At 38.3% G+C, this 16,682-nt stretch overlaps 1 protein-coding gene across 4 annotated transcripts in view; it reads left to right on the top strand.

The window, feature by feature from the left end:
- The window catches only part of MYO5C (myosin VC), a 30,623-nt gene that overhangs the window by 4,635 nt on the left and 9,306 nt on the right, over positions 1 to 16,682 (top strand). For 2 of the 4 annotated variants that reach the window (XM_042824109.1, XM_042824112.1), the window contains exons 7-30: positions 325 to 406; positions 969 to 1,076; positions 1,604 to 1,710; positions 2,246 to 2,511; positions 3,044 to 3,125; positions 3,365 to 3,505; positions 3,770 to 3,895; positions 4,101 to 4,184; positions 4,907 to 5,041; positions 5,367 to 5,464; positions 6,704 to 6,790; positions 6,877 to 6,988; positions 7,663 to 7,874; positions 8,505 to 8,670; positions 9,043 to 9,189; positions 9,962 to 10,126; positions 10,350 to 10,443; positions 10,985 to 11,048; positions 12,096 to 12,276; positions 12,837 to 12,930; positions 13,867 to 13,930; positions 14,022 to 14,102; positions 14,450 to 14,630; positions 15,830 to 15,923. In XM_042824109.1, coding sequence (XP_042680043.1) covers positions 325 to 406; positions 969 to 1,076; positions 1,604 to 1,710; positions 2,246 to 2,511; positions 3,044 to 3,125; positions 3,365 to 3,505; positions 3,770 to 3,895; positions 4,101 to 4,184; positions 4,907 to 5,041; positions 5,367 to 5,464; positions 6,704 to 6,790; positions 6,877 to 6,988; positions 7,663 to 7,874; positions 8,505 to 8,670; positions 9,043 to 9,189; positions 9,962 to 10,126; positions 10,350 to 10,443; positions 10,985 to 11,048; positions 12,096 to 12,276; positions 12,837 to 12,930; positions 13,867 to 13,930; positions 14,022 to 14,102; positions 14,450 to 14,630; positions 15,830 to 15,923 — 2,971 coding nt within the window. The remainder of the gene's footprint in view (positions 1 to 324; positions 407 to 968; positions 1,077 to 1,603; positions 1,711 to 2,245; positions 2,512 to 3,043; positions 3,126 to 3,364; positions 3,506 to 3,769; positions 3,896 to 4,100; positions 4,185 to 4,906; positions 5,042 to 5,366; positions 5,465 to 6,703; positions 6,791 to 6,876; positions 6,989 to 7,662; positions 7,875 to 8,504; positions 8,671 to 9,042; positions 9,190 to 9,961; positions 10,127 to 10,349; positions 10,444 to 10,984; positions 11,049 to 12,095; positions 12,277 to 12,836; positions 12,931 to 13,866; positions 13,931 to 14,021; positions 14,103 to 14,449; positions 14,631 to 15,829; positions 15,924 to 16,682) is intronic. The other 2 variants (XM_042824110.1, XM_042824111.1) reach the window with 2 other exon arrangements.

The raw sequence follows: 16,682 nt of genomic DNA, 5'->3' as shown, positions 1-16,682 counted from the left end.
ACAGCGTTTTGTGAATGGCTGCAGGGCGGTGCTGCAGCTGGACTAAGCTGCTCTTCCTGCTGTTTTCAGTTCTTATTAGTAGGTGGTTTTTCAGGCAGAAGGAATCGTATTAACAGCTCAGCAAATGGTCATGGAAAAATAGTATACTTGAATGTATCGCTTTCAGAACTCTTGCTGAAGTCGAAAGTGTGATATTTGAATTTGGGGCAATTTCTTTGCTTTGTGTTGTGGTTGTGTTTAGCCTTCTTGTATTGCCATCGTTTTACAGCAGTTCAGTATCGAATGCTTTTCTTCTGTAATGCTTTGTTTTGTTTTCATTTGCAGTCAGAGAATGAGAGAAATTACCATATATTTTATCAGCTCTGCGCATCTGCTATGCAACCTGAATTCAAGCATCTTAAGTTGGGTAGGTCTCAGGAAAATGAGCTCCTCTTCCCCTTTGCAGTGTATTATATCAAAAACTTCATTTTCCAAAGCTAGCACTTCAAGTGCTTTGTATCATAAATCTCACAGACTTACAACTAGATGCAGCTAGTAAGTCTGCTTGTATTAAACGTGGTAGCAAATCACTTGGAACTTGAATGCTGCATTATCAAGTGCCTTTGAAAATATTGTTCTAGTATTTTTTGTGGTGGCAGGTGCTGTTATGACAATGTGGGGGCTTGATTCATTTACCCAGGGAGAAGCTTTAATGCCACCTGGGAGAATGAAATGTTGGCTATACACTTCATCTTCACGTCTTCATTCCTGTTTGCTTGTTGGATCAACTACTGAGATTGCTAGGAATTAGGAATGCTAGTTTGTGTCAATTAAACTGAGTTGTGCACATGGATTTCTCTCCAAAGAAGGGGACCTCCAGCTCACTGCATTGGATAGCACCGTCAATTTTCTAGTGTTACAAGCCTTTAACAAGTGGCTTTCCCTAGTCTTGAATTTTCCAGCATTATGAGTTTTGCTTTTACCTCTAGGAAGCGCAGAAGAATTTAACTACACGAGAATGGGTGGCAGTACAACTATTGAAGGAGTTGATGACAGAGCAAATATGATTGAGACTCAGAAGACATTTGCCTTACTGGGTAACCTCTTGAGGATACCTACTCTCTATATATACGTTCTTTTTCTGAAATGAACAAAGGTGGATTATATCTCACATGTTAATATTTTTTGTCATTATTACTAATTTTTTCCCCCTTAATAGCCTGTCCTTTACACTGTTAGCCTGCTTTAAAAGCACTAGGCAAGTACAAGTGACTGCTAGCCATTTGGTATTCATTGTTAATCATCAAAAGCACTAAGGGCTGAGGTCCGCTTGGCCACTGAGCTGACATACTGCAAAAGAAATAGAATTAGAAGCTTCCTTAGCACTAACGTGGCTTATGTGAAGACCATATGAGACTAGCTGGCACTGGTGGGCATACAGGAATTTATGTCTAATCTCTTACTGAATCAGACAGGCTGAACCAAAGCTTTTCACAGTAGTCTGCAGGGATGCTATATACCTACTGACTGCACAACAAAGCAAGTAATCCAGCATTGTGCTATTTTAATTCATTCTACTGTGTTTGAATATTTAAAATAATCAGGAATTGATTTTTTTTTTTAGGTCTGAAAGAGGATTTTCAGATGGATGTTTTTAAAACGCTGGCAGCAATCCTGCACTTAGGCAACTTGGAAATAACAGCAGTTGGAGATGAGAGGTCATCCGTCAATGTAAGGAATTAACTCACTGAGATACTAGCGTTTTCTTTTCTACTCTGTGCCAAAAGGCCTTTAGCAATGTTTTTCTCAATTCTGGGGCTCAGAGCGGCACTAGATCTGGTATACTGAACTTGGGAGATTTATCTATCTTTGTATGTGTACGAAGTGAGTATTCGTGTGATACCTACTTCTACCTTGCTGTTGTTGATAGAGCCTTTGGGGACTACTTGCAGGGTAAAGGAAACAACATTGTCACAACAGCTTGGAATGTGTCCCAGCAGACTGTGCTAACCAAAAAGGAATGACATCTAAACATAGAGTAACTTATTCTTACAATGTCTGTGTCCAGTGCACCTCATCCAGCCTAAGGTTCTATTTCCTATGTCATTAGCTCCATCCACTGTCACTTGGTTTAACGCTTCTCAGTGTTTTGCCAGGCTAAGTGAACAGAAAATAAAACCTGTATCTTGATGTCAGTAGTGCCAGGATTTCCCTGTTTAGACGTTTGAGGCATTAAATGTAATAATATTTGTTATCTTCTGTAAAGCTGGAAGACAATCATCTCAATATATTCTGTGAGCTTCTGGAATTAAACAGTGACAAAATGGCACAGTGGTTGTGCCACCGGAAGATTATCACTACTTCAGAGACTGTAATAAAGCCAATGACAAAACCTCAGGCTCTTAATGCAAGGGATGCTTTGGCAAAGAAGATCTACTCTCATTTGTTTGACTTTATTGTGGAAAGAATTAATCAAGCTTTGCAGTACTCTGGCAAGCAACATACTTTCATTGGTGTTCTGGATATTTATGGGTAAGGATGTTTCTGGAAACAAATTTATTAGATTAGTTAAGCTTCTGTAAAGTCAGAATCCTTCTATAATCCTTCTATAACTTGAACACAGTTCGTTTTCCATGGGGTTGTGGGCACTTCTTAATTTGTGCTGCTAATAAATCTGCAGTGTTTCACCTACTGAAAGATAGCAGTCGTGAGTTCTTTTGCATCCACAGTAATAGGAATGTTCAGCAAATACAAATATTAGCATCTCACATGAGTGAGGTTTAAATTTAAATTTTGATTTAATTCTTTGAGATTTAACTCTGGATTTTTATTTTTTTTAGCTCTGTCATCTTCAATAACTTTATGTTCTAGGGAAATCTTGAAATCCCTTAGCAGCCTTCATTAAGATTATGGCTATTAAATTTTCATAGAATGATTAGATTGGTTCTGAACTCTTACCAGGTTATTGCAATCTGTATTTGAATCTGAAGGCTTTTTGTTTTCAATACAATTGCATTGCTTTGTCTTTTTTTTTTTTTTTTTTTTTTTTTTTTTTACATCTCAGCTTTGAAACATTTGATGTGAACAGTTTTGAACAATTTTGCATCAATTATGCCAATGAAAAACTACAGCAGCAGTTTAACCTGGTATGTTCATACGTTCATTTATTTTTACCTTTTTTTTGTGTGTGTTATCGTGTTATTGTTCATTGTCTTATTTTGCTTCAGTTTTGAGATTATCAGTTGCATTTACCATTTGGATATTTGTATTTGAGCAATGGCTATTTCTGCCTAACGACTATCCAGTAATAAGGAAAAAAAAGAGGTATTTTATGTATTGTTTCCTTAATTCTAACCTTATGTTTTCATAATTTTCATATATCTAGCATGTCTTTAAACTTGAACAAGAAGAATATATGAAGGAAGATATCCCGTGGACTTTAATAGATTTCTATGACAACCAACCTGTCATTGACCTTATTGAAGCTAAAATGGGAATTTTAGAGCTTTTGGATGAAGAGTGCTTGGTAATGTGAAAATGATTGCATTTATGAACTCATATAAAAATCACAAAAGAATATGAACGTTTGTCCTCTGTTTGGTGACTTTCGTTGTATGCTAAGAGCCTAACAGAAGGTTCTTAGCTACAAGCTGACTCAGCAGCTCAGTTTCTTTACCATGTGGTCAATGGGGCACTAGAGCAGTTTAAGCAGAAATGCTCTGAGATCCCATTGCTTGGAAAACTCTTTGGACTGGACTTTGTAAATGTGTCTCCCTTCTCTTTTTTACAGTTGCCCCATGGAACAGATGAGAACTGGCTTCAAAAGCTATATAATAATTTTGTCAACAAAAACACGCTCTTTGAAAAGCCGAGGATGTCAAACACGTCTTTCATCATTCAACACTTTGCTGATAAGGTAAACTGTAAAGAGACCAGCTTTATTGCACCCTGCTTCTAGCAGAATCTCATGCAGAAAAGGAACTACTTTGCAGCGGAAATATTAACCACACCTTTTTGAAACTGCTGGGTAATCTTCCTTTAGTGCTTATTGCTGTTCATTTACTGGTAATGCCACCATGTTCATGTGTTGCTGGTGTTCATGATTTCATGCCTTTGCACAGGTAGAATATAAGTGTGAAGGATTTCTGGAAAAAAACAGGGATACGGTGTATGAAGTTTTGATGGAAATTTTGAAAGAGAGCAAGGTTTGTGTTCAATCAGTCATGATTAATTTTCTGTGTATGTGAAGTCAGCAGAATTAATTCAGATCTGATTTTAAGATCTGTACTAAGGATAGGATATATGCTCTTCATAGGTTGGATCGATTAATTTACATCTTAATTTGTAATGAATATTCTTCAGATGCATATATTGAACATCAAAATCACAGTCATTTGCTAGTTACATTACTGTGGGTTTATATTATCTTCCCCTGGATAGCGTTTTGGAATCCCTGAAACTGAACAGTTCACTAAACTGCAGGGTTTTGTTTTCATAGTCTCTGCATGGCTTTGATAGGTGGCTTAGCATTAACAGCTGCCTTCGTTTGTTTTTCAGAAGGGATTAAGGAAATGCCAGGGCAGAGAAAACCTCACCTGTCTTATGTGGGCTTGTCTCTTCCCACCTGCTTGCAGGCCCTGCTCCTTTCATGTTCTAGATTTGCTATTAAGAAATTAACTTAATCTGACTAAAACTCATATTCGTAATTTGAATTAAATAGCGTGAGGATAAAAGCTTTCATATGTTTAATTCTTAGTTTCTGTTCAAGTTTGCTTACTTTGAAATGGCCTTTGCAGGCATGCTTCACAATTGTCAAGTTCTATCTGTGAAGTGCATAGGCGCTCCGTAGCAGGTTTAGGATTGTTGCAGTGTTTCTTTGATTGCTCTTGTTTTGTGGCTCAATGTGATTGTTTTACCATGCTTCTAGTTTCATCTGTGTGCAAGCTTTTTTCAAGACAATCCAGCACCCATTTCGCCTTTCAGTTCAACTATAAGCATCAAATCTGCAAGACCTGTCCTCAAGTCACCCAACAAGCAGCTCCGGATGACAGTTGGCAGTAAGGTACTGTGTGTACAATGCTGCTCTGTGATGCTCCTACTTTCAGGGTAGTCTGAGACTAAGTACTGTATTCTGCTGTTCATTGGGAAGCATCTGATTTCCAGTACAAAACTCAGTGACAATGCTGTTCTCTGAGTATGAGTTTAATTTCAAAGTAGGAGAAAATTGGGTGCAGAATAGGACATGAAGTTTCTCGTGTTTGAGATTGAAACCTTAAGAAAATCTCTCGGTGCCCATCCGAAACCTAGCAAAGAATTAAAGAACTTAAGATTAGACTGACTTAGCTGTAAACATCTCAGCAGCAAAACTGTTGTCTGATCTTTTCCAGTTTCGGAGTTCTTTGTCTCTACTCATGGAGACCCTTAACGCCACCACCCCTCACTACGTGCGATGCATAAAGCCGAACGATGAGAAGCAGCCTTTTGAGTAAGTGTGGTGCTTGCTGAGCTTTTGTCTTGTCTGTAAAATGGAAGTACTTTTGTGTTTCACATTAGCTACCTGTTATTGAGCAGCTTCGTGTAGAGCATGGATTTTGCCTTTCAAGATAGGAGAGTAACAGATTTGGAGAGTAACAGCCACTGCGATTTTTTGAGTTTCCCTTTTGTCTGCAGAAATATTTATAAGTCAGAGAAGGTCTGAGCAGCACCGAACGTAACTTTTGGCCTTTTCACACACGTTTATTTTACTTTAATGTTATAATACAGTCTTGCATGCTAGATAGCTGTGTTTGCATAACTCCTGTGTTCAACCTGATAACCAATAACTGTAAGTGGGAGCTGACCTTGCTGCAGCTGTTGGTTTCTGTGGGCGAACACAAACTAGCTCTCTTGTTTCAGGTGTACAACTTTTAGTTGGAATGTAACGTGCTGACAAGTGAAATACCTGCCATGTATATTCTACATATCTGAGCAGGAAGGAAGAGACCACGTTTTTGTGTTTCTAAATTAATTTTTAGTAAGATAAGCTCATTTTCATGGAATTGGAGAAAATCTCTCTGTGAAAAATACCTGATGCGTGTCACAGTTTCACTGTCCCTGTACTGAAACCTGATTGTTTTGTGTAATAGCAATAAGATGGAAAATAGCTTGGGTAATATAAAGCTATGTCTGAATTAGACTAAAAAAGCATGGAAAGAGCAGTGCCACTAACTGTGAGTCACGGAAATCTCTTTGATGATAATGGATTGATTCTGTAGCACAGTGCTTTGTGCACCTTGGTCCAGAGTTGGAAATGCTCTTTCCATGCCTTTTGTTGTCAATCTTGAACCAAGATCTATAGACACCAATCTTATTTATAATTGGTGTGCTGATGAGTACCTAGAGAGGGTTACTTCCCAATAGACTGCTGAGGAAATTTATTTTTCTGTGTATGTTCTGCACCTCGGCATGATCCTTTGCCTCCTGGTGATGGGAACAGTCATGCTTAACATAGAAAGGAAAAGGACTTATCATAAGACAGAAATAAGGACGTTCTTCCTCTTTTTTGAGGAAGAAAACTTCAATACTCCCTCTTAAGCCCTGAAAAAAGCAAACAAGTAAGATACCGTACAAAATACAGGGAGCCCTTTGTCCTATGAGCAGAAATAGAAATCCAGTTAGTAGAATTGTTAGTTATTACAGTGTGCCAAGCCTAGCACGAATATAAAGTATAACTCTGCTTTTTTAGGTTTGATTCAAAAAGGGTGGCTCAGCAGCTGCGAGCATGTGGTGTTTTGGAAACCATTCGAATTAGTGCACAGAGCTATCCGTCCAGGTAGGGATTGACAGCAGGTCTCCATATCTCAAAAAAATGTATTTCATTTTTTAAAGAATTGCATTTGCTAACTTTCAATTTTTCAGATGGACTTACATTGAGTTTTTCAGCCGCTACAGCATCCTTATGACACAGCAGGAGCTCTCTTTCAACGATAAGAAACAGATCTGCAAGATTGTTTTGCAGCGGCTTATCCAGGTTGGTGCACACTGCACTGATCCATTGCACTGACACATATGCACTGATCCGCTGTGTGTCATATACCATGTTATTAATGAAAAGGCCCTTTTCCCAAGAGTAGTATCCTGCTCCTGAAGTAGGAAAGATAACGTTTCCCTTATTGCTGTCTTTCCTGGTTTAGTTTGTCAAACATAGGCTTGTAAGTCAGTAACCTTTTGTTGTGATGCTGAGTCATGATGTGTTCAGAGGCAGATGATTTAACCTCTGTGTGCTTTGTGTGCTCACTTGCCAGAGAGCCTGACTTTAAAAGTTATTTCTTCTGTGAGTTTTTGCTCTCACAGTTCACCGATTCAAGACTAAATGTGTGCTATAGGGTAGTGTTGAGCTCAAGGAACTGCATTCAGTCAAAGGACGTTGCTTTCATGGTGATAAATCCATGATCCTCCTTTTAATCTGAGGCCATTGGAGTCTGAGTTTGGATATTTAGATATTTTGTATTCTGTTTCTTTCCTGTGTATTGGATTTCTCCCCTTGCCACATAGCCTGTCTATAGTGAAAACAGAGAAGATATGCTTATTTGGCAAGATGGTGTCATTCCAGAATGGGTTGGCTAAAGTGACACTTCATAAAAGGAACAGAGTGTCTTGCCTTGAAAAACAAAAACGCAGTAAATCTGCTGTGTTATTTTTCAGGATCCTAACCAGTATCAGTTTGGGAGAACGAAAATTTTCTTCAGAGCAGGACAAGTTGCTTACTTAGAGAAACTGCGCTCAGACAAACTGAGACACGCCTGCATCGTGATCCAGAAGAGCGTTCGGGGCTGGCTGCAGCGCCGCAGGTTCCTGCGCATGAAGCAGGCGGCCGTCACCATCCAGCAGTACTGCCGTGGGCAGCGCGCCGTGCGGTACTGCGCTTCTGCCTGATCAGTTCACTTGTTGTTCGGGCGCTCCTGAAGGGGTCCGGAAAGTCAAACTTAGCAAAAGTGCCCAGCGTGAATTTGGAAGTGTGGTTTTTATGTAAAAAGTAGCTTGTCCAAATTGTGGGCTTTTTTTTTTTTTTTTTTTTTTTTTTTTCTCTTGATTTTAATTATCTTGAAAATGTTCATTTGTTTGGCTGGTTTGAAGAAAGTATTATGGCGGACTCCAGATGTCTCTCAGATTCCTGAGAGGCCTTTTCCATCCAGCCAGGAAACGGTAGCAGTCATCCACAGAGCAGGCGGAGGAGAAAGATAGCTGTATCTAGGCTTTGAAACGTTCAGGAGGGCAGCGTGAGAATAATGGCTAGTGAGAAAAGGTAGGAAAGGTTGTGAGTTGCTCCCCCTCCTTGGCACGGCTTCACTTTTGTTATTCTAGACTAGTTCCACTAGTTTCCGTAAGTAAGATTGATGCCTCTGTGTTTTGCTAAAAGGAAGTAGTCCTACGTGGTGTTCATTGTCAACCAAACTGTTTTCGTGTGTGTGATTTGTCTGACTGAGGGAAATAAGCATAAAACATCTCATTTGGCCTAAGTAAACGTTTTTGTCTTTTGAATTAAGGCAAGCCATAACTGCACAAGCTCTGAAGCAAACATGGGCAGCTATAATTATTCAGAAATACTGCCGAGGTTACCTCGTCCGTAAGCTTTGCCAGCTCATCCAGGTGGCTGCTGTAACAATCCAGGCTTATACCAGAGGATTTCTAGCAAGGAAGAAATACCGGAAGGTACAGCCTATTGCAAAACTCAATTTCAGTAACTGGAAACGGCAATTACTCCACAAGAAAAATGGAGACAAAGGCAGTGATGCCTGTTACTTTTCCCTGCATGTGTTATTCTTCTACTTATTTCTGTACGTGTATTGTAATAACACTGACACGCAGTAGCTCAGATCTAAATCTCCTAGCTGTTAAGCTGTCTGATTTGTACTTGATGCAGATCACTTAGTGTGATGTGCAGTTGTTCAGGTATGCGTACAGTCTGAATACCTTGCTATGTTGGTACTTCTGAGAGTACGGAGATGCGGATAGCTTCATGGATAACTGATGTCAGTTGAGCCACAGATAGTTACAGGCAGATGTTCCTGCTTTCTTCCAAAGATGCTTGAAGAACACAAGGCTGTGATCCTTCAGAAATACGCCCGTGCGTGGCTCGCCAGGCGCAGGTTTCAGAACATCCGGCGGTTTGTGCTGAACATCCAGCTTTCGTACAGAGTTCAGCGGCTGCAGAAGAAGATAGAAGAACAGGTGAGGGTCGTCAGTCACTTTATGATTTGTACTAATTTTACAATAAATATTGTATCAGTTTTATTCTGAGCTCTCGTGTTGACTGCAGGCTTATGTGAATTACAGTATCAATAGTTTATTTGACAAGACAATTTATATGAAGGATATAATTCTTGGTGACCTGTATTCTTCCTATATCCAACATAGGAAAAATCTTCTGGGATTTCCTTGTATTTTTGAGGCATGCGTTACTGAGATTTTGGGTTAGCTGTGCTAATGAGAAGAGTTAACCTTCTTTAATGTTTCATAACAAATGTCTAATCTCTGCATGAGGTTATCTGTATTAGAATGAAGTGTGTTGCATACTGCTCTAGTTCAACGTGACTTTGGGGAGTTCTGTCTTGAGTTTCTTTCCTAGCTTATTTGTAAGAGCTATACCAGTTACCTTTAAGATGGTAACTTTAATCTCACTGATGGAAACAATCTCTGATGGAAATAACCATGACGAACCTGGAATGGTGAGCAGAAATAGGTCAGGTGCTTCCTTTGTAACTGGGCAGAAGCAAAGCACTGATTATATTGCTCACGTGCTTGAAATTGGTTCTCATGGCCCCTGAAGAATTCTACACAAAAAGCACAGTTTGGCTGATAGAACTATAGAGCTGGGTTTTTTTTGTGGGTTTTTTTTTTTCCACAGTAATTTTTGAGGGGAATACGTAAAGACAGAATGCTATTAAACAGTCTCAGTGTACTACGTTTCCTGTTTTATTTTAACCTGTCTTGCTTGTTGTAGAGCAAAGAAAATCATGGCTTGCTGGAACGATTGACTAACCTGGCTTCAACTCATATGAATGACTTGGATACAATTCAGAAACTTGAATCAGACCTTGAAAAGTTAGCTGCTCAAAAGAGAACTTACGAGGAGAAAGGGAAAAAATATAAAGAGGACAGTGAACAGGTAAATTTTCCCTACATTTGTGTGGTGCTTGTATTATAGTTCTGTTTTTGATTTGCTGGATTTACCAAATGCATGACTGTGAGAGTTACCGAGTGAATTCACTTTGCAGGGGGTGATGTAGAAGGAGGGAGTCTGTATGTTCTTGTCCTAAATGTGAGAACTTGTGACCTATTTCTTCTTCCATTCTTAACTTCTGCGTTTTGCTTGCTTTTTGTGTGTACAGAAAATATTGAAACTTGAGAGTCAGATTAAAGAGTTACGAGAACAGAAGGAGACTTTAGAAGTAAAGCTGCAAAAGAAAACAGAGGAAATGAAAGGTACAATAATTAAAAGGAATCTCAAAGAAATGAGGGCAAGTCATACAATCAGGTTGTCAGCAAATTAAAATGAGTTTTGGTCTAATAAAAGACAATGTAAGTGCTTAATTTACAGTAAATTGAAAGTTGCAGCTAAGCATCTCTTCCATGAAATGAGTTGAAAATGTTTAGTGCAAGTGTTGTTAATGTCATAAATTAAATCTGTTATTTTAGTAACAAAAGCTTTGCTGTTATCTGTTTTTCCTGTCTCAGGGGCAGCACTTTGTCTTCCTTTAATTAGCTGTTTTTAAGAATCCAGCCTCATGGGAAACAAGCAGTATGTGAAGTCAGCTGTACTTCAGAGCAGTCACATTTTGGTGCTTCAGAAGCGTTTTGTTCTGTAGCATTACTTACCAAGTTTATTGGGGTATTCTTGACATTTTAGACAGTTTCACCTTACGAATTGCTATTAAAATTAAAACTTCTCATTGTGATAATGCTTTTTTAAGTAATGCTCATCACTGCATGAAGTTCTTTGAAATATCACAATGTTCTTTGACAGAGAAAATGGATGACCTCACGAAGCAACTTTTCGATGATGTACGAAAAGAAGAAAGTCAGAGAATGTACGGAAGCAGAATTTCATTCGTTTGAAGCAACATTTTTTTTTTCTTTTCCTCTTTCTCTGCTTTTCTTTTTCCTGCTGTAATTATGATTTATGCACTCATCGTTTATGAGTCTATCAGTGTTCTTGAACAGTGATGCTCGTTCTTACATACTTTATGTACCGTTGAAGATGAGTGCATGCTTGCAGGTCAGTCAGATGCAGGAAAATATATTGAAGGCTTGAGACTCTTCGTGCTTTATTTGTGTCATTGAGAACTGATACATTTTCAGTATTCAGTCAGGGTCAGAAAAGCAGCTGATGACCATACTAGATTCAGCTTGAAGGAAAGGCAGCGTCTAAGTGTTTTAGAATAAAAAATATAGAGGAGAAACCATTTTTTCCCTTTGGAATGTTATTTTGGAGTGTTAACAATCATGCTGTTTAGCTACGTGTGTCTGATGGTTTGCAGTATGCCAGATATGCAGTATCAGATCAAATGTTTAACTCTTTACGAGACAGAGAACCTTAGGTACCAAATAAATGCCATCCTCAGAAATTTGAAGAGTGTAACAAATCAGTGTTAGTGAGGATTGGAAGCTGTATGGGACTTCAGTTCCATCTGATTTCAGTTTGACTTCAAACTTTTTCATTAGTTTTCCTGCATTTCTCACTGGCTCTATTACATTGGAAGCCAGTCCATTCCAGCTGGGGCCAGTAGAAAATAATAGGGATTTCTGCTCTGTCTTTATTCAGTGCTTAACATGGGCATAAACATAGCAGAGAGCTGCTCAAGTGGGTGGTCTCTCAAAGAGTTAGAGAATTAGCCTTTAAGTGGAGTGTTCCATCTGCCTTGAATTCAGTCCAAAAATCTGAATAGAACGTAGAGAAATCCAGGGACGTCCACATCCCACTGTCATCCATTTTGTAGGTTGGTTCTGATGACCCAGCCTAGCATTTTCAAGCAGTCGCGGTTCCTTTGAGTGTCCTTTGCTGAGGCACATCCTTCAAGTTTAAAGAAAAACAAAGTCCACTCTATTTCTTCCAAATGCCTCATTGTCTCATTTAGGATACTTGAGAAAAATTTCCAAAGTCAGAAACAAGACTATGAAAAGGAAATTGAATCGCTCAAGGGAGAAATAAAGGTTCTCAGAGAAGAAAAAACACAGCTACAGCAACAAATGCAGCAAGAGATTGCCATTCAGGATGACCTGAAAATAGAAGTAGGACAACTTACAAAACAAGTGCAGGTAAAGCATGACTCACTTCATTTTGGAGTCTGTCCTGGATAAAGCAAGTAGGCGATGGAGATGTTTTATTTATAGATTATTTTCTTTCTTTTTTGTTTCCTCAATTTTGAAGAAATTGTAGCTAATAAGTTGTATTTGATCCAGCACTATACTGCATCCTTTTCATGTACTTCTCAATATAAGTTACTGTTCACATAAAAATTTCAAGGATACAACTGATTGCGCCTGAATGTTTATGTGTGTGGACCTTTTTTTTTTTTTTCTTCTTTTTCCCCAAAGGCATTAATTTCTTTAGTTTGTTTCTCATAAATATAGTTTATAATCTGACTGTGAAAATACTGTTTTTGTGTAAAGTCACATTTTTTCCTGTGAGTCATGTCCATGACGCAAATACATGATTTTTCACTGCATCAAATTATTGTTTAGCAGTGATGCCTAAAAAACCAGACACTTCTGAAGACATTTAAAGTCTTCTGGCTCATGATCTTGTTGTTATTAATAGTTTTCTTTATGACTTAACTGTTACTTAGCCCTTCTCATTCACTTTCTGTCTGATTCAGAAAATACCTGAGTTGCAAAAGGAAATTGAACTGCTGCAGACGCAAAAACTGGATGTTGAAAAACAGGCCCAATCACAGAAGAGAGAGATGAGGGGTAAGCTACGTGCTAGGTAATTCAGAGAATCTACCAAGCACAGTGTAAACTGGCTGGTTTAAGTTGATGGGTTTTTAAAAAATACTGGCTAGCTTTGACCAGAAAACCAGGTATCTTTCTCATCCTGTAGTGATGTCATTCTGTTCAGAGCTTTGTTTGCAAGGTGCAAAGCAAAAAACAAGTGAGTTTTTGTGAAGCAGTTGCTGAATACCAGATCTGTGGTATTATCCTTTTTAAGAATCGCTGATTTCAAATATTGTGTTTAAAAATCAATACTGGAGGTCTGAACTTCACATGAACTTAATATCTCATAAAGTCTCAGAAATATGGAAAGAATACATCATCTGGCCTTCATTCAGCCTGTCTTTGGCCTCCGGTCTCATCAATAATTTGCTGAGCTGGGGCCCCTTTGATGAAGGGTACCTGGTCTGAGCACTACCGTTGTGCACTTAGTGCAATACTGAGAATGCATCTTACATGGCAAACTTGGATCATTTAGTGTGGTAAGCCAGCATTTGGTGACAAATCATCTGTGTAACTGTAGCAGTTGTCTAGATTTGAAACAGAAAGAAGTAACTTGGCAATGAAAGTGTGATATGTTTAAAAAACAACAAACATCAATGTACAAATAAACCAGCTATGTTGGTAGTGTACCTAAATAGTGCTCCTTCCATGTTCCAAAGTACAGCCATGTCCCTTCTTGTATTCTGCTGGTAAATAAGCACTGAGTAACAGGGAAGAACCTCACAGATTCAGGAAGAGGTTGGTTTGATTTTTATAATTACAAGTGATTTGAAATGTGAGGAGAAAGTTATTGGGATCATTTTTTATTTATGTATTTATTTATTTAGTCATATATATATATATATATATATATATATATATATATATATATATATAAAATCTATATATATATTTATTATTTTTTTTCCTCAGAAAAGATGTCAGAAGTTACAAAACAGCTTCTTGAAAGCTACGATTTTGAAGATGTCAGAAGCAGGTAATAGTTCTCCTTCAAAAAAAAAAAAAAAAGATAATTTAGAAATGCATTTTGTTCACCTGCCTCCTATTGACACTGCCTTGTGTTTTAGGCTGTCTACAGAGGATTTGGAACACTTAAATGAAGATGGAGAATTGTGGTTTGCTTATGAAGGCTTGAAAAAAGCTACAAGGTTAGTCATTGTCTATGTTTTCATAACTCCAGGCTGTGATCTAGAAGATAAACAGAACAATCAATGAGTAACTTGACAGTGTGATACTGAACATCTGCCTAACAAACGTTATCTTTTATGATTGTCTCAGTAGCTCAATCTAATCAATGAGATAAATATTGTATGTGTCTGGGAAATATTTCCTCAAAGACAGTATGCATGACCTCCATCTCTTCTAATGCTTCTGTGATGTAATGGAATATCTGTATGTTGAGCACAGTGCTTTTTTCATCTGTATTAAACGTGATCTAATGCACTTACATCATACTGCATCTGTAATTTTTCATTTTTCCCTTTGTTTTTAAAAGAGTATTGGAAAGTCACTTCCAATCTCAGAAGGAAAACTATGAAAAGGAGATTGAAGGTTTGAACTTGAAAGTTGAACATCTTAGCCAAGATATTAATCATCTACAAAAACTATTTCGAGAGGAAAATGACATAAATGATGGAATTCGGCTTGAAGTTAGCAGGCTAACTTCAGAAAACCTGGTAAGATCAAGATGTAGTCAAGCAAAGATTGTTTCAGGTACTTGGCAGTGCGATCCAAAACTGTCAGTGGCACAAAGCCCTCAAAAACTCGGCGTCATGTCTTGACTTTGCAAGGCTCAATCAGATGTGGCCACCTGAGGTTGCACATCCACACCAACTTTTTCCCAAGTAATGCCTTGCTCAGCTATAAGAACTAAAGTAGGGGAAGAAGAAACAAAGTCTGTTTTGCTGCCAAAGTGGCTCTTGTTTGAGTACTGGTATGACTGGGTGTTTAGGGTGAATAACTGGCTTTGCTCTGCTTGCTGGTTTTGGCTTGTTTTTTCCCTTCATCTATTAAATAAATTTTATCTTTCCACAAGCTTTCTCACTTGTGCTCTTCCTATGCTCTCCTTTCTCTCCTTTTTTGCATTGTGGTAGGAGGAGGGTGGTGGTGGTGGTGAGTTGGCAGCTCTGTGGTTGCTTGACTTCAGTCTGAGGCCGAGCCACGACGAGGAGCTGGTTCAGGGTTTAGGTATGCTCTTCTCCCCTTGTGGTCAAAGGATAGAAATTAGCATCTTCTGGTCTGAAGCCTCTCTTTTCTCTCAGGTTGAAAAGTTCTATGATTTGATTGTCAGTGAAAAAACAGATGCCTGGGGGATGTAAGAGGTGATAGGTCTGTGTAGCTTAGCGGTGCTCTCCACCAGAGGGCAGCTAACCACGTAAAGTTGCTAATAAGTCACAGGCAAGGCTTAAAAGTCAAGATGTATATAAAAGTCAAGTATAGCTATAGAAATATTTTCAGAAAAAAAATCACTGAAATTGAAAACATAAGGAAAAACATGATATTATTTTTACAAGATGATTTTATAATGTATAAGTGTGTGTTTTTGTTTTCTTCCCCCAAAGTGAAGGAAAAGATAGGGCGATTGGAGCCAGGAAAATTAATTGTGTAATTCCCTTTTAACTGCAGAACGTAAAAATGGCAGTATTGGGTCAGTTCAAACATTTAGTTAGCTCACTATTTCAATTTTAAGAATGGCCCAGCAGCAAATGTCTCTGGAAAAGTTAGGCAAGTTGTGCAAGCAAGAAGGACTCCCTCAGTATGTCTGCCTGTCTTTTAACTACTTGCAGTTGAAGGTCTTCTGATCTCATAGGTATTATTGGAGATGTTTCAAACTAAACGTGCTGAGATGCACAAATGTCCTTTTTTCCTCTGGAAGGTGATCCCAGATCTTAAACAGCAAGTTTCTGAGCTTGAGAACCAAAAATTAGACCTTGAAAACCGTCTTCAAGAGCAGACTGCGAAGTTGAAAGGTAAAGTGCCATTGTAAGGTGCCACTGTGGTCCACAGTCCTACAGTTGAGAATGAATTATGATTGAGTTATGAATTCCATAGACATGAACTTATAACAACTGAAATAGTGTTACTTCTTTGCCTGTTTACGTGCTTTCTTGCCAGTAAAATGTAAGAAGCATCATGAAGAAAAAAAGTATTGTGTAGAGAATAGCTCTGCTAGTTAAGAAAAATACATGTAAATGTGTACAATTCTCCGTTCTGCTTTTGAACTTTTTTTAGGTCTTTCAGTTCTGCAGTTTAGATGTCTACAAGTATGTTCAGTAGGGCTGTGCTAAGAATACGTGTAATGGAGTGCGCCCTTTGGAAGCAGTCACAAAAAGAAAAGATGTACTGGAGCTTAAGTTGTAGTCCATGAAATAGATTCAAGGAGTGAAAAAATCAGAGTTGGAGACAGAAGGAAAACTTCCCGCTAATTTGCTTGTTTCAGAGTTCTTCTCTGTTCAGGAAAACATCAGTTGCTGAGGATTCTGTGTCTCTCTAACTGTAGTGTCCTCTGAGGCAACTTTTTTTAGTTTGCAAGTAGTTTTACTGCCAGCTGCAAAAAGTGGATAGTATCAGAATTCCCTAGCACATAAAATCTTCTGTGTGGCGTAATCAGAACATTTTCTGATACGTTATATGGCATCATTCCATTTTGTTAAATAAAACTACGAGCTTAAGAAAAAGCTTTACTAAATACTAATACAGAACAGTAAGCAAATACAATCTTGTTTTTC

The sequence above is a fragment of the Centrocercus urophasianus genome, unplaced genomic scaffold (assembly GCF_019232065.1).
Source record: "Centrocercus urophasianus isolate 14NV4802_14NV808 unplaced genomic scaffold, USGS_Curo_1.0 seq_23, whole genome shotgun sequence".
Lineage (NCBI taxonomy): Eukaryota > Metazoa > Chordata > Aves > Galliformes > Phasianidae > Centrocercus > Centrocercus urophasianus.
The sequence above is the reverse complement of the archived record's forward strand: the minus strand, read 5'-3'. Positions and strand labels throughout refer to the sequence as shown.